Genomic DNA, 27287 nt, shown 5'->3' on the forward strand with positions numbered 1-27287 from the left:
ATTCCGCGTTAACAACCATGAACGTATGCAACCATGAACTGCGCTCTCCACAATGACGAGAAACTATCAGCTATCAAACTATTGATTTTTAGCCTTTTACTACTACATATATTAATGGAGATGAGAATTAAAACCCACCCTGTCCAGCTATGATCAGCTGTTCGGTTGATCACATGACCTGCGTTCGCTTGCGGCATAATGAGCACCAAACGTCAGACTGGTGGTCGCTGAATAAAACTCCTATAAATACCACGAAATCACGGAACAACGTCAGCATTGTTTAATCCTATGACCAGTGCTCGTAACAGCTGCCGTATGCATACGGTTAGCCTAAAAGCTATGTGAGGCTCCCTAAATACAATGGCAAGCAGTTTTATAGGCATTCGCGTTTTCCATTTGGATCACCAAACTTAGCTATGGTTGCACGCACATATAGAGTAACGTGTTTACACTTTCAAAGTAAATGGCAATATTTCAGTCAAACAGTTAAAAGATGCTTTGAAGTTTAAAACTTACCAGAGCAGGCTTACAGAGCTCCGCTCTGCTAGTGGGGGGAGGGGCAATGCACGGGCTGCAGGCAGCTCTCAAGCAACACAGAGCTGCCTGTGGACGCCTGTCTGTAATTAATGCTGGGGAAAAACTATCGGCGAACGCAAGCCGCGCATCGGCCGATGCCGATACACCTAAAACCTGCTAAAATCGGCCCGATGTATCGGCCGGCCGATAAATCGGTCGATCACTAATCGATAGGGAATGAGATAAAGCATATTTGGCGTGCTGTCCGAGGAGAGGGCTCTGAGCTCGGAATTTTAGCCTGAACCCAGAGTACTCCCCTCTCTTTAACTGTGATAAATGAATCTAGATGAGAGTGAGGTGATGGGGTGGAGGAGGGTTGCTGCAAAAAATCTGTCACGGGACAGAGGTGAGGGACTGCCATTTATAGGCACCTCTTTGCACTGATTGGTTGGATCACATGACCATGCTCCTCCCGAACTTAGTTAAATAAACTTCATTAAATAAAGAAGACAAAATGTTCAGAGCAGTGGGCCTCCAGGAATAACAATGAGAACCACTGAGTTAGACCATCTAAATAAATGTTCAGTGGTATAGATACATATTAATTTTAGAGCACTTTTAAGAATGTCTTTATTTTAATGTAGAAAGGATATGAACTCTGACTTAAGTATGTATTTAACTTTATTTTATTAAATATTTGGGGTTTTTACTGCACTTGATAATTTCATAACAGAGAATAAACGTTATACAAATAGTAAGGAAAGAGGATCTCATTTCACTTAAAGGTCCCATTCTTTCTGTGTTTTTGAAGCTTTGATTGTTTTTAAAGTGCGCAATATAACATGTTTTCATGTTTCACGTGTTAAAAATGCATTATTTTTCACACAATTTACTTATTTGTATACCGCTGTTTTCACTGTCCTAAAAACGGGCTGATGTCTTGTTTTATGATATCCTTCCTTCAGAAATACATATTGAGGTCTGATTGTGTAGTTTGTTTGGTGTGTAATCCGATAGCAGCTTCGCTTGCCGTTAGCTTAGCTGGCGACTGGCATATTCCTGTGGGTGGAGTTTAGTCAAAAACTGTTTTACTGACGTCATTAAGCGGCAAGTAGAAGGCTGTAGTCCAAACCAAAGCCTGGTCCAAACCGGCCGTTCGCGACCGCACTTCTCTCTGCCCATTTATCTGAGGTACTGAAAACAATGTTTTGTGTCTTTTCTGAAGCTCTAACATATACATGTACAAAACACTGCCCTACTGAAAAATCCAGCTAAGACCAGCGTAAGCTGGTGAGCTGGTTTTGGCTGGTCTCCCAGCTTGGTTTTAGCTGGTATTGCTGGTGTAGTAAGCTGGTCTAGCTGTGTTTTGGTCACTTTTTAAGCTGGTCTAGCTGGACTTAACTGGTCATGCTGGAAGACCAGCTGACCCACCAGCTTAGACCAGCTACTGCCACCTTTAACCAGCTAAAACCAGCTACCAGCTTATGCTGGATTTTTCAGCAGGGTGTGCAGCATGTTTACGTACCTACACAAGCAGCAGACTCTGACATAATATTAGTTTGCGTCCATATAGACCCCTTAATCACCCACGTCACTGTGACGTCACCGCTCTAGCTGGAGGCAATAAATAAGTAGGAACTCATAGCCGGCCCGCTAAAAGTTTGAGTTTTTGACTTTAAAATGTCATCTTGTTGTGTTTTTGGATGCCGGATTAGAAGGAACAGCACTTTTGGTTCAAAAATAAAGTTTTACCGGATCCCAGCAGACATTTCTTCACAGAAATCAAGAAGACAATTTTGGTTGAAAGCAATACGACGTACAGACTAGACGGAGATGATCATAAATAATGCTTGTGTTTGCAGTGCACACTTCATATCAGCTAAAATAATCTATGCATATGTACTGTTGTGTTGGTTTTATCTAGTACAAATCAGCAAGTTTCTGTTTTATAGGTGAAAAGTCGCCAACCACGCAATTGTTTAGCTTAAATGTTAAACAAACACACAGCGATAGATGTGTGTGCCATCGTTTCAATGGTCTCTTAAAATAATCCACATTGCTAATCATAGTTAGCCCAGCGATAGGTTAGACAGTAAGCCTAGACATTACCCAAACCACCTGTTAGTAATTCATATGTTGTCTAGGAAATATCCAAAACCTGATTAAAATCGCAAGAGTTAATTTACAAAAATAGCTGTCACGGTCCCGCTGAATCAGTGACTGTACATATTCAGACAGTTCCAAAACTGCTTCTGCATCCATGTTTAATAAATCCCTCCTAAAACGTGCTATCTTAAGCTTGTCAACATTGCCTCTGCGGCTCTTTTTGCCTCCAGCTAAGCCCCGCCCACACAAATACGTCACAATGTTTACCAACTGTAATAGGGTCTATAAACTCATACTCCCGCTCGCATTTAAATGACAGTGAAGAGACTCGCCCAACATCTCGACAGACCACCCCCTCACAGTATTCAGGACAGAAACGGTCGAAAGTGGACAAAAGAGACGGATTTGAATACCAGGTGTAAACGTGATGCATCTCTCTCGTCCACTTGTGATCCGATCGATGAAAACACATCTTAATACCAAGTGTAAACTGCCTCTAAGATAAGGAGCATCCAAGGTAATGGCTGAAGGAGTTAAACTCAGTTTCAGGTAAGCTAACTTAGCTAACTATGTGTTTGTTAGCCTAACGTTAGATTTGTGAAGTCCGTTTTACAAATACACTTAAGATCAGTATTGTTAGTTAACAAAATACAACGAATCTTGCATAATTCTCATTGCCCTCCTATATTTTCATATGATAAGTTATTATGATGGTACATTACATGACCGATTAATCAACATATTAACACAATCTATTTTTAATGCATCTCTCACACACTGTTTTGTTTAAGTATAGGTGACATTTATATATTAATTCTCATGATGTAAGTTTATTTTAAGTACTAATATGAAAATGTTTATGGTTATTATTTTCACAGACACATTGATGTGTGTCAGTGATGCGGTGGACAGCTGTGAGGATGAAACCATCATGCCATGAACTGTGATGCAGAAACACAATGGGATGACTCACCTACACTTTAAAATCACAACTCAACCTGAAGCAACCTACATGAACACTGGTGTGGTTTCCCAGACAGGGCTTATCCTGGTCCCAGGCTAAAATGCATGTTTGAGCTACTATAATTTAAAAACCTTTGTACTGACATACCTCAAAATATATAAGTGCCATTGTTTTGTCTCAAGACACACACCAGTCTTGTTTTGCCTTGTAGGGTTTGTTTATACAAAACTAAATTGTCCTAATATAACTAATGCCTAGTCCTGTTAACCCTGTCCGGTAAACTGCCCCAATGTAAAAATAACTCTGCTGAGAAACAACCACTGTTGTCAGCTTTACACAGGGTTGATATTGCATGCATTGCATTCAGTTGCGGAGCACTTTACCAGTACATACACCAACAGCTTTCAGATAAACACTTGTCAGCAGGAGCTGATCCATCTGAGAAAGCTGTGTCTTAATGTATTGCAGGCTGATCTTGCTGAAAAGCTTGCTGTTTCTTAGAATATAGTTATTTTAATAAACCTTTACTATGTGATTAGATGTTACCTGTCATGCAGTTATATTAAACCTTTACAATGTGATCAGATGTTGTGCAGTTATATTAAACCTTTACAATGATGTTACCTGTCATGCAGTTATATTTAACCTTTACAATGTGATCACATGTTACCTGTCATGCAGTTATACTAAACCACACCAGAGAGCTATTTCATAAAACTCGCTTGGAAATGGAAAAGCGAGGATTAAAGTTACAAACTCGACTTGAATTAACCTAACAAATGAGGCGCGGCTAAAGCGGTTTCAAAAAAGGCAAATGAAGCTTACGCAATCCAACTAATGTGATCCAGATTTCCCTAGTCAAGATAATTGCGCGTGCACGTTATTCTTGAGCAGCCCTAGAGGTCGAGCGTGGATCAAATCGATCAAAGGTAAAGAGAAAGCGGTAATTTTTGGTAAAAATGTATGAAAAATGTACTACTGACTGAAAATTATAATACTGCTGCAATAAACAAACCCATAAAATAGTTGGAAAGTCCTTATGGATTAAATCCTTGCATGCAGAAACTAAATTTAAATATTTTGTCTTATTTTAAAGCGATCACATGAAAGCATGAAACACCGTCAGAAATGATGGTCTACTCTAGTGGTTAGTGCTCTCAGTAGCGCATGCGGGGATCCGGGTTCGATCCCCGTCAATGCTCGTGTGGTTATGCTTTGCTAATTTTTATATACTGTACTTTTTAAAAATAACTCAAATCTTAACTTTTAAAAGACAATTTGTAGTTTACTAAGTAACCTATATAATACATATTTATCAGATGACTGATTTTAATACATTTACAGTAGTGATCGACCGATATATCGGCCGGCCGATACATCGGGCCGATTTTAGCAGGTTTTGGGTGTATCGGCATCGGCCGATTCACGGCTTGCGTTCGCCGATAGCTTTTCCCCGGCATTAATTACAGACAGGCGCCCACAGGCAGCTCTGTGTTCCTGGAGGCTGCCTGCAGCCCGTGCATTGCCCCTCCCCCCACTAGCAGAGCGGAGCGCTCCAAGCCTGCTCTGGTAAGTTTTAAACTTCAAAGCATCTTTTAACTGTTTGATTGAAATATTGCCATATACTTTGAAAGTGTAAGCACGTTGCTCTATATGTGCGTGCAATCATAGCTAAGAAAGTTTGGTGGTCATAATGGAAAACGCGAATGCCTATAAAACTGCTTGCCATTGTATTTAGGGAGCTTCAAATAGCCTTTAGGCTAACCGTATGCATACGGCAGCTGTTACGAACACTGGTCATAGGATTAAATAATGCTGACGTTGTTCCGTGATTTCGTGGTATTTATAGGAGTTTTATTCAGCAACCACCAGTCTGACGTTTGGACGCGACGCGTGCTCATAATGCCGCAAGCGAACGCAGGTCATAAGCCGAACAGCTGATCATAGCTGGACATGCTGGGTTTTTAATTTTCATCTCCATAAATATATGTAGTAGTAAAAGGCTAAACATTAATATCCATTGCTGATAGTTTCTCGTCATTGTGGAGAGCGCAGTTCATGGTTGCATACGTTTATGGTTGTTAACACAGAGTTTCGCGGAATTTTCGTCAGCGAAAAAAATAAGAAATTCGACCCAAAGCACTTAGTTCCAAACAGTTCCCACATGACTTTTATGTGACCGGAGAAGTGTTTTTTTGTACGTTTTGTCAACATTTCTGTCCACTGGGAACGCAAAGATACATGCACTCTCTCATCCATGTCTCACTGCACCTCTCCCACGTGCACGCGCTCTACTATCTGAACGAAGTCCGTACACAAATCCTCATGTATTTGTTCAGTTTTATGCGTTTTAAGCGAGCTGAGGCAAACTAACTATCCCTCGCATTTATTATAGGGCAAGAGGGTGTGTGAGGTACAGAAGTGGGGCAATTGGCATGTTATTCAGAATTCTTTTTAAGTTGTTTTTTGATCAGTATTGCTGTTTACATTTTCCTTGTCTTCTTAAAGACATTTGCTCTACAAGAGATTAAGTTAAGTGCACTAAAACTTAGACCTAAGCATTAAATAGGTTGTAAATAGTTGGTTACTTTCATGGATAAAGTAAAGTGTTCCCCTTGTTATGCTGCTTGGTTGCTGCTACTGTGTGCAATGGTTTAATTATTATTTTATTTATGTATTTTAAGCAGCACTGAATTTTCTTACTTGTTCTACCTCACCTGTTTTTACTATTTGTTAAATATAGTTCAATAAATGTTCCTTTTTAAATTAAGAGCTGTAACATTTGGTTTTATCATTGTGTCATTTTTATGATATAAACTGAATGAGAAAAAGCAGTATCGGCTCCAAATATCAGCTAAAGAAAATCGGCAGCCTGTATCGGTCATCGGCTAAAGCTGATGGAAAAAAATCGGTATCGGCATCGGCACAAAATAATCCTTATCGGTCGATCCCTAATTTACAGTAACTTTAAATGTAACTTTAATTTTTTATTTTTTATTTGGGGGTACATTTTGAGTGGACAATAAAGTAACAGGTGAAAAAATATATAAATATATTGTTCATAAGAAGTGTAGTTGATTTAAGCATAATCATAGAAGTGTCTAATCTCATAATATTAGCTGCCAAAGATGTTGACTGGCAGTGAGGAGAGCAATGGCATCTATCAGCAGCACAGCTTTACTCCTGCAGATGAACTGTTCTTGAAAGAAAAAAATGGGGTCACTGAGAGCATGGTGGGTAGACAGCATCTGCATTTCTGAATACAGTAGTACAATAAATGATTGTGTAAAATCATGTATGTTACACATATTCTTGACCAATCATTATTACTTGACATGTTACTCAAAACATTTTTGATGGCAAATTATGTGTGCATTATAGAGCCACATGTCATCATGTTAAACCCTGGGAGGATGAGAGATTTTAAACCACTGGTTTATTATCACACTGTTAAAAAATTAGCTGTAGTTATGCAGCTGTTTGTTTGCCAGTAACTTATGTAGATTTAAAGGTTTATTATTTACTGGCAACAGTTTGTTCAAAGTTAAATCAACATTAAACATTAACAAGTCTATGATTTTACAGCATAACTATGGAATAACAGCCTCATGCAAAGCATTTTGTGAACCAGAAATTCTCATCAACCTTTTTCTGTTGTTTCCTTCATATTTTGGTTCCCAGAATGCTTTGCATGAGGCTGTTATTTGATGGTTTTATTCTCTAAATAAAAAGACTTGTTAATGTTTAATGTTCATGTTCATTTAACTTTGAACAAACTGTTCCCAGTAAATAACATACATATAAATCTACAGTAAGTTACTGGCAAACAACTGACAGTAATACTGTAAGTTCTACATAATTTTTTAACAGTGTAGTGTTAGGTGTTGATAGATTAACAGAGTTTTATGAATGGTTAATGGGTGAGGATCAGTTGAAGAAAAGCCTGAGGTATAAGCACATTATACTGTAAGTCTACAGTACAAGCCTTGTGAGCTGAAAAATTATTGTCTGCAGGACACTATAAAATCTTCTCTGTGATAAAAAAAAGAATTTTAACTCATTACAACAACATGCCAAGAGCATACCATCACATAATTATATTGTATTTCTTCAGCCATGCAGACACCATAATTTTTTTTTTAATTCAAGAAAAATGTAACAACTAGAGAAAGATACTACGGAGCCCCTCTGGTCACCCCCTGGATAAAAGAAAACAATCCGTGATCACAATTTTGTAATTCGTCCCCTCAGTTTATAAACCGTACTCACAGATTATTAAACGGTTCCCTCAGTTTTACAAACCGTGCGCTCGGATTAATAAACCGTACGCACGAGTTAATAATCCGTGCTCTTAGATTTGTAATCCGTACCCTCAGTTTTTGCAATCCGTACCCACGAATTTATAAACCGTGCGCACGCTTTTGCAATCTGTTCTCACAGTTTTGCTAACTGGATTTGTAGCCCCTCCCTCATTTTAGAAATCGCTATTCATTCTTATTCATTCCTTCCAAGTTTGCCACCAATGTTTGATATTTTCGGAAACCAACAAAGTTTAAACCGTGTTATGCTGCCCCACACGTTCCTAACTGGAAACGTGCTTTAATATTTACGAAATATTTTAATCGGATGCTAGTAAACAGATATCTTTGTGTAAAATTAACATATGTTATTTAGATTTATTCATCAAATAAAATAAATATTTAACTAACAAATGATTTCTACATATCCTTAATATTTTAATCAATATATTTGAGAATGCCACACTTAGGCTTGCTATATATTTTCGCCCTCAATTGCTCATTTCAAACTCACACTCCACGTATCCAACATCAGCCTATTAGGTAAGATCAAAAAATCACCAAGAGCTGCACAATTACACACACACAAGTCCCATATACATTCAATTCTTAATTATTGTAAATCAATATTATTATATCTGATTATCAATATATTTGAGAATTTTACACTTAAATATTTACACGTTTTAAAACTTATAATAATAATTGCTCATTTAAAATTCATATTTTATGTATTTAACATCAACATAACATCGACAATCAAACATTTTTACATTGTAGCCTATTATTTGAGTAAATATAGGCAAACAAAGTAGATCACGTGTTAATTTAAAAATCAACAAAGCAAACAGGTTTTATTCAGCAGCAGATGAAATTGCGTCTTTTGCAGACAATAAACATCTCCGAATCTCCTCAAAAATCCGGGTAAGTGTGGAGTATGAGTAATTACATTTACAATATAGGTGCAGGATTCTGCTGATCCACCTGTCTGGAATTAAGAAGTGATTCTGCAACCTTTCAGAGTTTATTCAGCTCATTGTATTTGTAACATGTACTGTTTGGCATTTTTGGAGTTTCATGATGACTGTAGAGTTATGTCATGTGTAAATAAATGTTCAAAAAAATAATTGTGTACAATTGCTTTGTTCATCGTTCATAAAGGATGGTATGAAATAAATTCACTTTACATTAAGTAAATTCAACTCATTTTTTATTTAAATAAAATTCATAAAAAACAGCTACATCTACTTAACATTTGCAATTACTTATTTTTACTCAATTTTATTTTTAATAGGAAATCAATTTAATTATTGTTAATACCAGATTTAAAGCTTTCAAATTTACTCAGTATTTGTAAGTATAAAATGTTTTACCAAAACTTGAATAAATCATAGTAAATGTTTTACAGAGTGTGGCTCATATACCCGCTCATTGTGCATTAAAAATATGACCAGAAATTGATTCTTTTACACACATTTCAAAGAGCACAGCTATTTTAACACTTTGGTGACCTAAATAAATACGTACAATACAAATAGTCACGATTATTCTAGCAGTATTTGCACAGAAAGCTGTTACCCAGTTAATATAACAGTATAACTTCAAGTATTCAGATAAAAAAACTTTACGCAAGGACAAAGACAATATTTAATTAACAAAGTACAAATTTTAAGTTTAAATATTAATAAACTCCAAACTTATCTGGATTTTTTAAAGAGTTTCTCAGATGTTTGTCATCCCAGAAGTTTCCTTTGATGATTATTTTCTCATTGATCCTTAAATTAACATGTGATCTACTTAATTTCTAACTACTTTTTTGCTTACATTAGCTCAGATAATAAACATAATGTAAAAATGTTTCACCAAAAAATTAAGTAAATCATAATAAAAGTTTGGCATGAAGTTGATGTTAAATGCAAATAATATTGATTTACAATAATTAAGAATTATAGGTATATAAAACTTATATGTTTATAATTGTGCAGCTCTTAATAATCTTTTAATCTTACCTAATAAGTTGATGTTAAATACATAAAATATGAATTTGAAAAGAGCAATTAAAAACGAAAATATATAGCAAGCCTAAGTATATTGATTAAAATATATAGGATATGTAGAAATCATTTGTTAGTTAAATACTTATTTTATTTGATGAATAAATGTAAATAACATGTTCATTTTACACAAAGATATCTGTTTACTGTAGCATCCGATTAAAATATTTCGTAAATATTAAAGCACGTTTCCAGTTAGGAACGTATAAAACAGCTTAACACGGTTTAAACTTTATTAATTTCCGAAAATATCAAACATTAATAGGAAACTTGGAAAGAATGAATAAGAATGAATAGCGATTTCTAAAATGAGGGAGGGGCTACAAATCCAGTTAGCAAAACTGTGAGAACAGATTGCAAAAGCGTGCGCACGGTTTATAAATTCGTTGGTACGGATTGCAAAAACTGATGGTACGGTTTACAAATCTAAGAGCACGGATTGTTAACTCGTGCGTACGGTTTATTAATCCGAGCGCACGGTTTGTAAAACTGAGGGAACAGTTTAATAATCCGTGAGTACGGTTTATAAACTGAGGGGACGAATTACAAAACCGTGATCACGGATTGTTTTCTTTTTTCCAGGGGGTGACCAGAAGGGCTCCGTAATACGCAAATACTGTAGATCTTTAAAATAATGTGCATTTTCATGCACACCAAGCATAAAAAAATTAAATGACTGTACTTGACTTTTGCAATTATATGAATTAAGATACATCTTAAATTTGTTAATAAACTATTATCCTTATATTGGGGTAGTTAAGATTATCATTTATATTCAACATTTGATAGGCCTATAATATATCATATTATGAAACACATGTCTATATTTTTTAATTAGTATTGTAACAAAATTTATCAAATTTAATATATAAGTTGGTTTTCTTTAATTGTTAGCTTAATAGTGGTTAATAAAGTCAAATAAAATGTCAAAGAGTCAGCTGTAATATAATTGCATTTACATTTCAGTGTCAGTGGAAGTCTAGTTAAGCAACAACTGAGGCTTAGCCTGACAGTTAGCCTGCTCCGGACCAGGCTAGTTTCCAAGCATAAGTTTCCATAGTAACCGGGGTTGAACTAGTTCAAATTTGTTTTATGAAACAAAATCCACCGGCAATAAGCCAGACTTAACAAAATAAGCCTGGTTTATTCTGTAATCTAGTTTTATGAAATAGCCCTCTGATCAGATGTAACCTGTCATCTGCTCTGTAGATTCCCCTAATATAACGGAATAAGTCTTGGCAAGTTTGCAAATGGATTCTATCCTGGTATATTACAAATGAATTGGTGAGTTATCCCAAAAATAAACCTATAATATATATCTGTGTTATATATTCTATATTTGTTTTTCTTGTTCGTGATTAGTGCATACGTGTGGTCTAAGTTCTTCTTACATTTTTGCATACATTTAAAAAAATTTAGTAGAAAAGTTTTTGTTGAGTCATGATTTGTAAGTTAAAACGTCCGTATGCACATTTTACGAACAAATTTCTGCGTACGCATGCTTAGTGAATGAGACTCATTTTCTTGATAATTTTTTGGCCATATCGCCCAGCAGTAAACAAGTTTTTTTGGATGCTAGTGTTTTGGCAGACCTTGACAGACCATTATAGCAATGCAATATCTTTGCATGACAATACCAACATGGGCATATGTTTCGAGGACAACAGAACATCACACGAGTTTGAAACGTATTTTTACGTTTGCTGATTAAACTGAATGCTGTATCATTTTGGATCATACACGAAAAATACTTACGGTTCCAGTATACAGGGTAACAGTCTTTCTCTTTAATGTCCACCTCGTAGAGCCCTCCACGGACGCATACTGCCTCCACAATGCTATCTGAATCCAGGTCTGTCTCGTCTGTTTTACATCCAGCATCTAAATTCTCGGGTACCGGCTGTGCTGCCATCGCCGCCGTTTGCCTCATGAACTCTGGGGCTTCACAACCTGACGTTGATTCAAATAAATCCTCTGCCTCTTCACAAGCATACCTCTGATTGACCTTAGTCGGATTAAGTTCGCAAAATTTGCGGTAAGTCATCTCGATTTTCAGAGAATCATGTCCAACGAACGGTTTCCATGTCCTTTTGTCCTCTTTGAAGAACCAGCGCACTTCTTCAGGTCCGAGTTCCGTGACAACATCGCCGCGGTGTCGGGAGCTGTTGGAGCGATTACGCTTTTTCGTGGTAACGTTCACATCACTTTCGCTGTAGTTCGGGTCGCAGTGAATGTCAAGATAATCTGACTCTGAATCAGCCACGAGACGGCCATGATAGCCAGCATAACCCTGTTCTACCAGGCCTAATATCATACCGTCCTGGGCTAGCTCGTGTTGCACTCGGGGCAACGACAGATGTCCGTCAATGCCCAACTGCACAGCATCCATCCCGCCGTGGATCTCATCGCCTGTGGGTTCATCAAAGCTGGATGTGCACGCGTCATTCATCCTTTCCCATTCACCACTGCTGACATTTTCTCTGCTTCCCGAACAACTCAACGACGTTTTGTCCTGACAGCTGCTCATCACTGTCACTGCTTTTCAGATAACAGCAAAAGGATTTCAGCACTTGTCAGCGAATAAGAAATCTAACGACGGCAAACCTCACCCGGCTCGACCAATACGGCCAGCATCTGTAAAGATGCGTTAATCACGCGCCTCTGACATTAAGCTTTATTAACTCAAAGCGAATTTACTCCGACGGTCCTCTACTTATACTGCAAACAATCCAACATGCAAACGTTCCTATAATATGCCTATGCCGACTTTATTTCTCACAATAGAGTCTCTTAAATCTTGCTTTTCTGACTGAAACGCTCCTCCCTATGCGTGGCGGTAATATGTCATGTGTGTACAAGTCTGGTCCTGCAGGCCACCGTAGCGGTTGTCGCAACCGGAAGTTTACGTTTGCGAGTCCTGCAGGGATGATTCGAGTGTGTTTTTTACTGCCGCGATTTTTGTTTTTAAAGTGTTCGTTTTAACAGACACATCTGAATTAATGAGAACTATATTAGTGTCACTTATTTAGAATGGCTGCTGAGTTTTTAGTGATGTTGTATGAGTATTCTCCTCTGTTTTACATTACAATCATCTCTGTGTGTTTCATAATCACTGTAGCTGTGGTGCTTGGCTGGTGAGTTCACGTATATTAGGGTCAATAACTGTTTTAGTATGTAATGTATTTTTTATAGAATGTTTATTAGACTATGAGCATGGCCATAGCCAGGGTTTGAAAATTAGTGAGGTCCAGGGTGGTCGTGTGTTAACCATATATTTGAATGTAGGTTATTTTTCTTTGAACGTTTTTGCTATTTCACACTTTGGGTAGACACACTTTGTCTTTCTGGTTTGGGGGATAGACGTTGTAATATTAACCTCTATCAGATCAAAATTTGTTAATACTATTACTGTTGACTAAGGATTGTTTATTTTTTCTTTTATAAAACGTTTTATTGTGATAATTTTAAAAATATGAACAAGAACTTTGTTTAGTGCTGTTATGAATGTTTTCAGTATGACCTAAATTTAAATGAAATAATACTTCTTCATTACCAGTAGCTACGTTTCCATTACACTTTAAAGGTGCCCTTCCTCTGTCGTTTTTATTGTTTTATACTGTTGTCTGAGGTCTACTCATGACGTTTGCATGGTTTTTACATCCCATACATCAAAAGCAATAAGTATACTAATAGGCCATTTTGTACCCTGGTTTTGAGGCTGGTTAGAGAAATGATCCGTTTTAATGGGCGGGCTGCATTGACGACTTGGAAGTAAACGCCCACTGCTATGATTGGATAACAGTTTTTCGTTCAAACCAGAAGGCTTGTTCGACTTCATGCGGCGCCGTTGTCGTGAGCAATTCGGTCCCCCCGAGCAATTCGGTCTCCCCTAGGACCCCGCGTGATTCCATTGGCTGAAAAAACTCCTCATGGGTAGTTTTCTTAGGGCCTTATTACAATTCCTACAAAATCGCGTTATGATTTATGTAGTTAGAACGTTGTTAAAATTACAATTGATGTCTTTTAAATGATATGTTTCATATAGTAGTATATAAATGAGGTTATAGGTGGGAGATCTACACATTGCTTGTGTAATTTTATTATTTAGATTATTATACTGTACCATTTCCACTTTTGACTGTCTACTTATACAATTACTTACTCATTAATTATACAAAACATGATTACTACATAGTTGAATCACACATTTAAATTATAATTATAAGCCATGATTACTACACTTTTACTATAAAAAAAATATATTCCGTAAGGTATGTTAATAATTTACAAAAAATAAAAGTATTGCTTTTGTAAAGCAGATGATGACACAAAAGTGTCTGCAACATGAATATTAGTTTATTAAATTATTTTTTTAGTTAACTTTTATTTATTTTTTTAATTGATGCTTCTATTTTGTACAACATAATTAACTTGCTATCCGCGTATGCAGACGAGATATTGCAATGACAAATTTTTGAGCAGGCATTAGTGCTAGATACCAATTGGGGTCCTAGGGGAGACCGAATTGCTCGGGGGGACCGAATTGCTCATGACACCTGACACCGTAAGAACCTTCAGCCGGATGACGTCAAAGTACCGCGAGAGCGATTTGCGAACTCATACGGAGGAATCTCCTTTAAATCACTCTCGCGGTACTTTGACGTCATCCGGCTGAAGGTTCTTACGGCGCCGCATGAAGTCGAACAAGCTTAGAGTCATATAAAGAGAGAGTTACGAAACGCTTTGATCTCGCCGCCGCGCGGTCACGTGATTCATGTAACGTTCTACAGTTCCTAACCAAGCAAGGCTGTCAATCTGTTTGCATAGGTTTTCAGCTATTTTAGGTAAATATTAGCTTGTAATGTGAATTGATCACTATACTTACTATGTTTATAACGTTTTTTTTTTACTAGGGAGTGATGGAAATACAGTAAATCAGTTAATAAAGATAAACAGTTAATGATGACCCAAAGATAACTGTGGTTATCTATACCAACTACAGCAACACAGTTTATCTTTTATTTTTATAGCAAAAATATGGCTATATAAATGGCTATCAATCTGCTAAAAACATAATTCCTACACTTTTACTATATTAAAATCACAAAAAAGATCGCCAACGCGGTTATTTGTAACAGTGAAGCATAACAGAAACACACTAAATTCATCTTTAATTGTATTTATAGTACACATTAAATGTTAATATAATTACACATGATTTTCGAGGATATATCACTCGTATTACTTACCAAACACAATGAAACACATAGCAGCATTGTGAAGCAGTGTGACTTTCTTAGGGCTCAGTCACACCAAAAGCGTTTATGGCAGTTGCAGGCGCCTTTTTTGAATGATATTCTATGGGCAGGGCGCGTTTGCGCGCTGTTTATGCGCGCCGAGCGCCTTGCGGTTTTCTGCCGCCTGCCGCGCACGCGTTTTTGAAGGAGCGCTGACGGCGCATTCACACGGGGCGTCAGCGTTAACGCTTAACGGAAGGATTGTCTGAAGCGTGGCCAACAGCCAATCACAGTGGCGGCTACACATGCTCCGTTCTACCATAAACGTAATTGGCTGGCTCTGTCTAGGTAATTTGCATAAGGCGATCTGATTGGCTGACGCACGCGTTGCCGCGTGAAAAGTTGAGAAATGTTCAACTTCTGCCGCGAGCAACGGCACTGACGCGGCGCCAACGGATCCACAATTCAGTTCAGCAACGCATGACGTCACCCATTAAAAGTGAATGGGAAGCGTTAACGCTGACGCCCCGTGTGAATGCGCCGTGAGAGCGGAGAAAGCGCCTGACGTCATTCGCGTCTTCCATTGTCCAATCGAATGAGGGGAGAGGCGGGCCTTACGTTGTGGTGAGGGAAGTTTACAGTTGCTTTGAAGAACCGGACTCCACTCGCTCACTCTCTCCTGCGTGTTTGTGCACCTCTCACCCTCAAACAAGGTCAGAGCAAGCGTCCTCTTTTTAAAGTTTCTGCTAATATGACAGTTAACAGCAAAAGAGCGCTCACGCTTCAATATTTGACTGACAAGACAGCTGACTCGGTGGTTGCTTAGCAATATGAAAAGCCGCGCCGCACTGCTCTTTTTTTAAAAAAGGCAGTGCGTCGCGCCTTGCGTTTGCAAGCGTTTAAAGCGCTTTTGGTGTGACTGCGCCCTTATAAGGCATTAGCTTGTCGCTGTTGCCCCCTAGTGTTACTCGTAATATATAAAAAAAGATAAGTATAAAGTAGATGGCCACCAGTAATAAAATATTAAACCATTAAATCTATATTATTCACACATTATACACAACTCATTAAAATATAAAGAAATTGTAGTTATTATTAACGATAATCATTACCTACAGCAGAGTTCATAAAATATCACTGTTGACTATATTCATAAAATGTCTGAAAATGTAAAGAGAAACGGTAATTTCATCGATTTACCAGCAGGTGTCATTGAAATGAATGGGCCTCAGTGCTGCGTTTGGAACTATGCGTCACTACATGACACGCTGTTACTTCCGCATTCCATTCTTACAACGGTCGTCTATGTGAGTGTCGTAACTCTATTTTTATACGACTCTGGTTCAAACTAATTTTCAATTTAATCTCATGTGTAATCAGTTTAATGTTAAGTGAGTGTCTTAAGACAGTGGTTCTCAACTCCAGGGGTGTATTCCAGAAAGCAGGTTATGTGACTTACCCGGGTAAGTTTAGGAGTAAGCAAGCGGATAACCTCTGCTTTCGGTTCCAAAAACGGAGGTAACTTTCGGGTTATGTAAGTAACCATAGCAACTAACTCTCTCAAGATAACCTGCTCCGGACCAGGTTATGTTGCAGGGTAAGTTCATTTTAGTTAATAAAACGAGGCTCCGGAGGATGTCTGCGCATGCGTGTACATATGATGAGCGTGTAGCGGGCGTGGAAGCATATATTTTGCATAATATTACAATGTTAAAGCATGTATTTTATTACATTTACAGTCGCAAATATTTATTGCTTTCTTAAAAAATTGATATTTTCTTTAAAGAAACAGTTTTTCAATAACATGGATTGATATTTGTGATTGGACTAATTACTATACATTAAATTATGTCTATTATTATTAAAAATTGACTTATATTTGTGTTCGGACTAAATACTATACATTTAATTATGTTCATTATTAATATATCTCCAAATATTAGTGGATGTATGAAACACATTTCCATCAGTTAATTAATGTTAACAATAAAGTAAATTTCCGTATCAATTTTGTCAATTCATAAATAACCTAATCTTTCACTTACTAGATAATCTGAGATTAATATAAAGTTCCAAGGTGATAGTGTCATACAATGGAAAGTCCAAAAACTAAACAGGGTCACCCAAAGGAGCAGAAGTGAAATAAGTACAATATAGTGAATATAATCATAGTGCATTTTATGCATACACAATACAATCAGTTCTAAAAAAAAACCTGTAAGCCTTATGACAGATTATGCACTTGATGTGCCACAACCTTTACGAAAATTAACCATGGTTTTATTGGTGTAAAGTTGTGGTAACCATGTTTTGTTGGGGGGGGGGCATTGATTAGCAAAACCATGGTTTTACTACACTAACCATGTTTAACTATGGTTTTTGAAAACCATGGTTGTCAAAACCATGGTTATTTTGTGGTTACCATGGTTTTACTGTAACCATGTTTTTTGTTTTAACTGTAGTAAAGCCATTGTTAATTTTTGTAAGAAAAGATAATCTTAAAGGCGCTCTAAGCGAATCTGCGAGACGTTAGTGATTGTTGACGTTTGAATTGTTTTCAAACAGACGGAGCGTAGCTAACTCCTCCCCCTCCCTTCCGTGCTTTCATGAATGCGCCCAACCCCCAAATCCTTTTTGTTGTTTATTGGCTTTGTTTTGTTTTGTGGTGCTAGGTTTGGCCAATATGTTGTTATTGCTGTTTGTGAGAAAAGGGTATAAACGGAGGTCGGAGCCAGCTGCATATGGGTGGAGCTTTAGCCGCAAGTGGGCTGTACAAACTTCCAGAGGATTCACCACCGTCCCATTTGAAGCGTAAACTCCTCCTACTTGCACATTTTTGAAATCCCTCCCACTTGCGGCATAAGGTCCTCCCACCTGCAGTCTCCGGGCTGCAGCGATATATACTTGGTTTGTGAAGCCTGGGCTGTCTACAGAGATTGCGTTTTACAGTTTGATCAGCGGACAGGCAGCAAGCAGATAGTGAGGAGATGTTTGCTGTATGTAACAAAAATGTTTTATGGTCTAAAACGTGTCAATTCACTTAGAGTGCCTTTAATTATGTCTAATTATATCTAATTAGATATAATTAATATATTTAAAATCATATATAAAATCTATGATTATTTTTACAGGCTTTTAAATAATATTTAAATATGTGTATTTTCGTTGAGACACATATAATATTGGACTTAAATGAGGTAAAATAGGTTCATATTAATTATTTAATTAATTAATTTTATCCGTTTTGTAATCACACACTTCTAAGCCGATTATAAAACATTGATTTTGACAGAAAGTATTGTTTTATAATGTTATTTCTTAAACAAGTATTTGTATTATAATGTTATTTCTTAAACAAGTATTTGTATTATAATGTTATTTCTCATTGTTTTCAAACAGACGGAGCGTAGCTAACTCCTCCCCCTCCCTTCCGTGCTTTCATGAACGCGTATTTCTTAAACAAGTTACTGTAAGACAGGCCTACTATCACAAAAAAATCAAACAACAACAGAAGTAACAAAATCGCTACGGTTATGAATGAAGCCATATTAATTTGAGCAGTTTTACTGTAATGTATAAACAAAAGTTCTAAGTAAAACTAGCAGCAGTCTCCTAGTAAGCAAGTCTAAGCAAGGGTTGAGAAGAAAACTGGCGTTATATTGAACCAATCAGAATGGAGAAAACAATGAGTCATCAGGTGCCTCATTTCATAGCCCCCCGCCTTCCCACCCGCACTTGCAAACTCAAATCAGTGAGAGAATCGTGACAAAACTGCAAGCGTAGAGGGACCAGTAGATGTCGGGTTATTTCAGGAAATAGTTTTCCTCCGTATGCAACAAGTCATTTACAACTGGTTTATTTTACACACAGAGACAGATTCTGCGCGATTAATTCATATTTGCCGTTCATGAACGTGTGCTTTTGATTGCACACCACTGTTTGCAGACTTGCAATGCTTTTGGCAGTATTTCAGCGCAAAAACCGTGCCAAAAGTGTAAGCGCGGAAAAACTGAGGTCAGATGCATACAGTTCATACTTATTTGCGTAAATATGAAGTTTCCGTTTTACAAGACACGAATTACACTTACAATTAACAGTAGAATGTTGCAAAACTTGTTTTCTTACGCTTGCAACTTGATTTACACCTTTACAAAACGCATGCAAATTTATTTTACGCTTGCAATGTTCAAGTACATTCTTACAAATTTTATCCTGCGCATGCAAATCTTTTAGGTGCTAAATTACCTTCATATACATGTAAATAAACACTTTTCTGAAAACTGACATGTGTGCACGATATTATTTTTGAAACTGGAGAGGTTGATATTATTTTTGAAACTGGAGAGGTTGAAATGTCCGTTTATGAAAATAGCCGCCCACGTGTAAACATAGCCTGAGTGTGTCAGATATGATACACATCCAAAATGTGCAGAGCAGTGGGTCCCGAGGACTGGAGTTGAGAACCACTGTCTTAAGACACAGTGTCTTTCTTACACACGCATATTTTATCATAAACCCTTTTGACACACACATGCGTGTCTTTTATTGTAAACCTACGCACAAACACACACACACACACACACACATAAACACACACACAAACGTGTCTTTTATCGTAAACCCTTTCGATGCGCGTGTAGCAGCGCACACACACACACACACACAAACGTCTTTTACAAAAACCTTTTCATCATTGCTGTAAGTTGTTATGAAAACTAACTCAACTACACGTATTATATGGGCGTGGTCTCAAGTTGAAGAGCTCATGAATATTAATGACCTCGATCAGTTCCACGTCACACTGATAAGCTTTTCAAATTGACCTGATTTCTCCGCTTATTTCTTTTCAGTGGCTAGAGCTGAAAGAGGAGGTGGAAGTTAATTTTCACAACACAAACACATATGGACCTAACGCATATCAAAAAATACAAGTAAAAACGGTTTTATGTGGAAGGGCATCTTTAAAGGTCCCGTTCTTTCCATGTTTTTGAAGCTTTGATTGTGTTTACAGTGCACAACATGTGTTCATGTTTCACATGTAAAAACGCGGTATTTTTCACACAGTTTACTTATCTGTATACCACTGTTTTCACTGTCCTCAAAACGGGCTGATGTCTTCCTTGTTCTATAAAGTGCCTCCTCCAGAAATACGTAACGAGTTCTTATTGTGTGGTTGTTAAGTGGTTTTCAAACTGGGGGCCGCGAGATGGTGCCGGGGGGGGGGGGGGTGTCCCAGTTTTATCACATTTTATGAAATACATTAATTTATCATGAATTCTGTGTAATTAAACCTAAAAAAATAAGGCTACTAACCAAAAGCACTACTTTTTGTATCATTTAAAGGAACAGTATGTAAGAACTGTATATCAATTAATTATTAAATGGCCCTGACATGTCACTAGACATTAAAGGAATAGTCTACTCATTTTCAATATTAAAATATGTTATTACCTTAACTAAGAATTGTTGATACATCCCTCTATCATCTGTGTGCGTGCACATAAGCGCTGGAGCGTGCTGCAACGCTTCGATAGCATTTAGCTTAGCCCCATTCATTCAATGGTACCATTTAGAGATAAAGTTAGAAGTGACCAAACACATCAACGTTTTTCCTATTTAAGACGAGTAGTTATACGAGCAAGTTTGGTGGTACAAAATAAAACGTAGCGCTTTTCTAAGCGGATTTAAAAGAGGAACTATATTGATGTGTTTGGTCACTTCTAACTTTATCTCTAAATGGTACCATTGAATGAATGGGGCTAAGCTAAATGCTATCGAAGCGTGGCAGCGCGCTCCGGCGCTTGCGTGCGCGCGCACGGATGATGGAGGGATGTATCAGCGGTTCTTGGTTGGGGTAATGACATGTTTTAGTGTTGAAAATGAGTAGACTATTCCTTTAAGAAATAATTTTCATTTCAAATACTTATGTCACTCACAACAGTGGTCCGGCCAGGTTATTGTCATTTAAAAAGTGGAGTTGCAGCCCTCAACTGATGTTTATGTTGTCATGTTTTGTATTGGCCACCGGTTGTGTGATTGCAGTACCAGTTTTAGCCACAATCCTACATACTGTTCCTTTAATGTTTTTTTTTATTAAAATTATGAGTTTTAGAACAGTTTTTGTCACAAATTTTCTTTGGGGGGGCCGCGAAGAAATGCACCATACACAAGGGGAACCACTGGTTTAGTGTGTTGCTGTTAGCTTAGCTGGCGACTGATGTATTCCTGTGGGCGGAGGTTGGTCAAAAACTGTTCTACTGATTCATTAAAGCAGGAAGTAGAGGGCTGTAGTCCAAACAGGTGTCATCATAGATATATGTAAAGGCTAGATGTGTTATGGTAGAGTCTCTAACGTCATCACCTAGCAGCCATCTTACCACAGGCAGCTCGCTCACTCGTAGCATTTAGTATTAATGGTGCAGAATCCTTTAAATGACCATAACTTGCTCAAATTTCGACCAATTTTCAAACGGTTTGGTTTCTTACAAACGTTATTAACGTGGCTATAATTCTGGATGTTTTAACATGTTTCATGTTTTTTATTTTTTTTAAGTATGCAGTGTAGTGCTGTGTTCAAAATATCGATACGACGATACATCGTCATGGACGCCTGACGATGCGTGCATCAATACAGCACCTTCCGTATCGATTCGGATGCATTTTTTAAAGTAACGTGACAAATTGCTGTTGATCCGCGATCCATATGGAAAAGGACGTATGTGTCCCGCAGAGTATGTAGAGTTAAAGGTAGCGGGGTATACTTTCACTTTGCGTGTCTGTCTCGCTGGCGCACGTGTCTGCATAGTGAGCCGCGTACTTGCGCTCTCTCTCTTGCGCGCGCATTAAAGTCAATAAGTTCAGTATGAAAGCGCAGATATCTTAGCCTATACTACTGCAAAGGGCTTTATTAGCCATGCTCTTATAAAACAGTACTAATGCATTTGAGAAGAAACACGACAAAGATATGCATGTGAAAAGTGTACATCTAGAGAAGAGATACAGAGCTACTTCAAACTATAAGTGTCACATTAATAATCTGGTTTCTATTAAATAGTATTAAGTCTGACTGCATGTTTATAGATATATTCATAGATGTAGAATAATAAGAGACAAGAGTAAGGCACCATCTTTGTAAAACTGCGTTTAAAAAGTACTAACTCTGGGATTTTAAGTATTTCTAATAGCTAATAAATGAATGGCAAAAACACAACTGTTACAACACTGCTTATTCAATGTACAATAAACAGATAATTATAATAAGAATGTTACTAAATTCTGAACAAAAATGTAATTCAAAATAGTCTTGCATCGTGATGCGCATCGTATCGGGGCCCTTGTATCGGGATACGTATCGTATCGGGAAATTGTTGGCGATACAAAGCGCTAATGCAGTGTCATAGGTACATGTTTGACGTTTCAACAAGCCAAACCGTTTGAAAATCGTTAGAAGGTTGAACAGGTTATGGTCATTTGAAGGTACCTGCACCGTTGGGACTCAATGCTGCGAGTGAGCGGGCCTGTGGTAAGGATGGCTGCTAAATATGGACGTTCCACTCAGTTGGCCAGCAGCGCGGGCGAGGCATTTAGCCTTTACACATATCTATGCGTGTCATAACGTTAGCCTCATAGCATAATTGCGATTTTATGAGTCATTTTTTGGCCAAATTGTGATATCTGCCTACTTTTACTTACTGTCCTTCAACTGCTGCATCATCCTGCCTTTCTGCCTATGTCCTTAGCCAAGCACAACACAATGTGAGCTATATTTGAGCTCATTGTGAATTCAGAATGTTGAGTTCATGGTATGAGTGCACAAATAGTGTGCCATGACTTGATAGTGACCATAATGAGCACACTTTAAGTTTACCATAACTTCACATCGTGACCATAGTATGAGCACACATTGAGTGTGGGGTGACCTCACATTGTGACCCTGATATGAGTGCACAGTGAGTGTGGGGTGACCTCACGTTGTGATCATGATATAGTCTCAGCCTCAGACGTCACACCCACAGACTGTTGGTTAAACGTCTGATGTTTTTCATACACTTTTCTGGAAACCCTGTGAGAATGTCAAAGTCGTCTTTGGTTGACCGGATGCCAGGAGACGCGAGTGTCGCGATTAGTTTCAGTCCCTGGAAAACAAAGCTCTGATGTTCCATTGATGAAGAGAATCAGTCGTGTCATAATAATGACCAGTTATCATGATCAGCTAAACATTGGATTCTTAAAATATGCAAAGTTCGCAGCATTGACTCTCTAAAAGACATCCAAGAGTTTTGCTTGAGGCAGTTAGTGGAGTCAAAAAGTTTGGTTCTCCTGAATTGCTTGTATGTGTTAAAAAGTGAAGAGATATGCTTCAAACAGACGTTTAACGGGAGCGTCTCATTGGTGTAGCTGTTGATGAAGTGCACACCGTTGTTCTATGGTGAGTAATGTTGTTTATTTAGATGCTATTTGGTTGGCTGGTTATTTCAATAACTGACTTGTTGCCAGCCGGCTCGTTATTGTGGGGAGTCCGAAACGTGACGCTAGACAAAACAAACTGTGATTGGTTGTTTGACATGTCGGTCAAACAGCTTGTGGGCGGGCTTTGTCCAGGAAAAGCAGCGAAAAACACCAGACCTTCAGTATTGAAGGTCTGGCTACGCGAGACTAACCATGATATGAGCGCAGAGTGAGTGTGGCACGACCTCACATTGTGACCCTGATATGAGCACACAGTGAGTGTGGTGTGACCTCACATTGTGACCATGATATGAGTGCACAGTGAATGTGGCGTGACCTCACACCGTGACAATAGCTCATATCATGGTGTGTGTGTCCGTGCCTGCGTGCGTGTGTTAAATGCAGATACAATCATCTCTGCGACATGTTTTCAATTAGCAAATGCTAGAATATTAGTTCTCTGAGCGACATCTGGTACTTTTCATACCATGTGCTTTATGGGTAGTATGAGCTGACAGTGAGTGTGCAGTGACCTCATATGGTGGTGACCTTAATATATGAGCAAACCGTGAGTGCGCTGTGTGGTTACAATTTTAGCTCACTGTGATGCACACATTGTGACAACATTTTGAGGATCTTGTAACCTCATGAGGACTTCACTGAGAGTTCAAAGTGTTGACTGGGTATTTATTGGTAGAAATCCAAATATTTGTTTTCTTTTAAATTGTATGTTTTTATTGTATATGTTAATGTTGTATTGTCTTGTGTGAACCAATTCACCAAAATGAATTCCAGGCGATGTGGATCGCTCTGGCAAAATAAAGACTTGATTTAATGAGCAGGAATTGCTGAGTTGCCAGATCCCAGTATTAAAATCCTAGCAGAACTACATCCACTTTGTTAACCGACTCTGGTATGTTCTGTTTAGGTTTGGATTTGATGTTCCAATCATTTTACGCATCTCAGATGAAACTGAATCTCTCATACCTGTCCCTGAGAGAAAGATGGTGCAGGTGGCCAATCCATTTGCCTTGGAGATAGGCTCTACAGTTGGTAAAGCTACAGTAACTGGTGAGAATCATCTACATTTTTAATTAATGTAAAATTTTCAAGATGTTAATGGATGTACCCCTGTCATTATTGTCTCAGAAGGCCTGAGTTTGCTGGCATACTGCCTTGAAGACTGTGTCCTCTGTTGTTTCTGGGGTTGTGAGGTCCATGCTCTCCAGACAGCCCTTCAAAATCACCAGCGTGGGCCTAGACTCAGTACCACATGGCAGTTTCAAGATGCTCTGGAGTTCAGCTACCACCACTGTCATAGCTTCAACTATCCTTTCTATGTCTGTTAGAAATTGGCTTTTATAAACATTCCTTTTCCCCACTGTAGTGGGTATAGTGTAACAGATAAAACTTAGAACTTGCCTAATGCCACAAGCTGTATGTTTTTTTTTTTCTTAACGTATTATCAGTTTACAGAAAGACAAAAAGGAGGAATGCTTTACCCGAATGCCACCAGAACTCGGAGTGACTGATTTTGGGATGCTGCCCAGGGATCGTTACCCCCTGGTAGCTGTCTTAATGCTCACCAATCCAGAAACCAGGGACAACTACAACATTGTAAGTAGAAGAAACCCTTTATTAAAAGTTACTGAAGCATTATGGTAAAGATTCAAATGGTTATATATTTTTATTCTAGATGGCTAGCGTGACAGTGCTCCATATCCCTGATGACAAATACAGAATCTCTGCAAGAATCTTGTTTCAGTATCTTCTCACAGCACATGGCAATGTCTACGATTTGAAAGTATGAAAACACATTTTCTGATTATATGCTGGGATCATATTTAGTCAGCTTTGTATGCTCATTTTGATCACACTTAACTTTTTCAACTCTAGAGTGTAATTGAGGACAGCACTTAATTATATGCTGTTAATTAAGTGTCATGTCTTTGTAAACCATGAAGTTCTGTTCTGGTTCACAGCCTCTTTTCATGTCAGCTGACATCAGCAACTTCTCTGGAACAGCCGAACCATCAACTAGCAAAACAGGGGTTGGGCTACAACACAAACCTCTGGATGAAACAAGGGAGCAGTCAGAATCGTCAATGGAGTGGCCAGATAACCAAGTCAGAGATTGCGTGGTGTGTCAGAATGCGGCAATAAACAGAGTGATGTTGCCCTGCCGACATGCATGTGTATGCGACAGCTGTGTGCGCCATTTCCAACATTGTCCGATCTGCAGAGCTTTTGTCATAGAATCTTTTGTTCTGTCTAACCAACCATCTCATGATGAGGAAGACAACTTAACAGAAAATTTAAATGGCTGAAAGTCAGTATTACATTATAAACAATTCCTTGCTGGACTGGAAAGAAAGGAAACAATAGCATCTTTAAAGTAAAGAGATGCCGGCAGCTGGCCTTAAACTTATAAGAATGGGCACCTTCTATTCTAGCATTATGTTGTTTTATGCTTCTTGTGTGTATTTGTTTAATGTAGGATTTTCGCATTTGTGTTTTAAGAAGATACATTTTCAAATGGTTAATTTTGGACTTTATTTTCATAAAAGAGACTTAGCATTACTTTGAAATCCCAGTTAAGTCTGTGTTTACACCTTCTACTCCAGTATTTCAGTGTGAAAGGTATCCTAGCAAGCAATATCCATCGAGGTTACAGACTTGATATACAGCAGTGCAACAAATTTGATTAAAATGTCTATTTGAGAGGGGGGGTAAGTATAGAGAAATGCAGCAAAATTTAGGATGCTCAGCCAAAATGTTCACAATGGCAACACAAACCGAAAGCACATGGAAGAAAACAAGCAACTACTGTTAAAACAGATCGATGAATAGTCAGGATGGCAAAGATTTAGCCTTTAATCCCCTCTTGAAAGATCAAAGATCAGCTGTTTGCAAGAACCCCCTGTAAAGCACCATTGTTGAAATAAAGTTATGTGCAGAATCACATCAACTGGCCCAAAGAAACATAAGAGTAACATTTTGTGGCCTGATGAGGGTGAAATTGTTATTTTGGGGTCTAGTGGTTATCAACAACACTTCAGGTGACACCTGGGTACTGAATTCAAGCCACATTACACTGTAAAGACAGTTAAGCATAGTGGTGCAATTATAAGTATCTCTGTCTTTTTGGAGTTTAGCATAAGGAAGTTATTTGCCATCCAGATACTAATATCGCTAGGATGTGAGGAGATGTAAAGCTGGGTATCATCTGCATAGCAGTGAAAACTTATATCTCCTAGTGGTAACATATATAACGAGAACAGGAGAGAGCCTAGAACTGATCCCTGCCGTACTCTGTATTTAACCGGGGAGTGATACGACTCTTCCTCATTTACATAAACAAAGTGGTAGCGGTTGGTTACATACGATGCCAATATACACTGTATGTGACGATGAGACGTTATGTGACATCGTCCCCTTTATGTGACATCGTCATCCTTGTGAAGTTTTATGTTTATGATTTGCCCGAGGGGTCATTAATATTGTATATGTTTACATTCAGATTTACAGAGTTTTGATCATCATGCATTTACACACATCCCATTCAATTTACGCACAGAGATGCGGTGGTGTATAGTGGTGGTTAGGTGCACATAACCGCAATTATCACAACGCACTTCAATACAAATAACTTTATAACTTTTCG

The 27287-nt window shown here is 38.0% G+C and overlaps 2 protein-coding genes across 7 annotated transcripts in view; one reads left to right on the top strand and one right to left on the bottom strand.

The window, feature by feature from the left end:
* The window catches only part of ddhd1b (DDHD domain containing 1b), a 269259-nt gene extending 256478 nt beyond the window's left edge, over positions 1–12781 (bottom strand). For 2 of the 3 annotated variants that reach the window (XM_073855466.1, XM_073855465.1), the window contains exon 1: positions 11694–12779. In XM_073855466.1, coding sequence (XP_073711567.1) covers positions 11694–12465 — 772 coding nt within the window. In that variant the 5' untranslated portion in view covers positions 12466–12779. Of the gene's footprint in view, positions 1–11693 lie in introns of all 3 variants that reach the window. The other variant, XM_073855467.1, reaches the window with a different exon arrangement.
* cgrrf1 (cell growth regulator with ring finger domain 1) lies at positions 11200–26587 on the top strand. Of its 4 annotated transcripts, none has more exons than XM_073855471.1 (6): positions 11200–11222; positions 24552–24694; positions 24773–24955; positions 25098–25240; positions 25320–25427; positions 25606–26587. In XM_073855471.1, exons 1-6 carry the CDS (start codon positions 11215–11217, stop codon positions 25948–25950), a joined length of 930 nt encoding a protein of 309 aa, XP_073711572.1. In that variant the 5' UTR covers positions 11200–11214; the 3' UTR covers positions 25951–26587. The 4 variants fall into 4 exon arrangements, with proteins under 4 accessions (XP_073711572.1, XP_073711573.1, XP_073711570.1 ...); XM_073855472.1 differs by lacking the exon at positions 11200–11222 and adding an exon at positions 11836–11973; XM_073855469.1 differs by lacking the exon at positions 11200–11222 and adding an exon at positions 12795–13072.
* The last annotated feature ends 700 nt before the right edge of the window (positions 26588–27287 follow it).

The sequence above is a fragment of the Misgurnus anguillicaudatus genome, chromosome 18 (genome assembly GCF_027580225.2).
Source record: "Misgurnus anguillicaudatus chromosome 18, ASM2758022v2, whole genome shotgun sequence".
Lineage (NCBI taxonomy): Eukaryota > Metazoa > Chordata > Actinopteri > Cypriniformes > Cobitidae > Misgurnus > Misgurnus anguillicaudatus.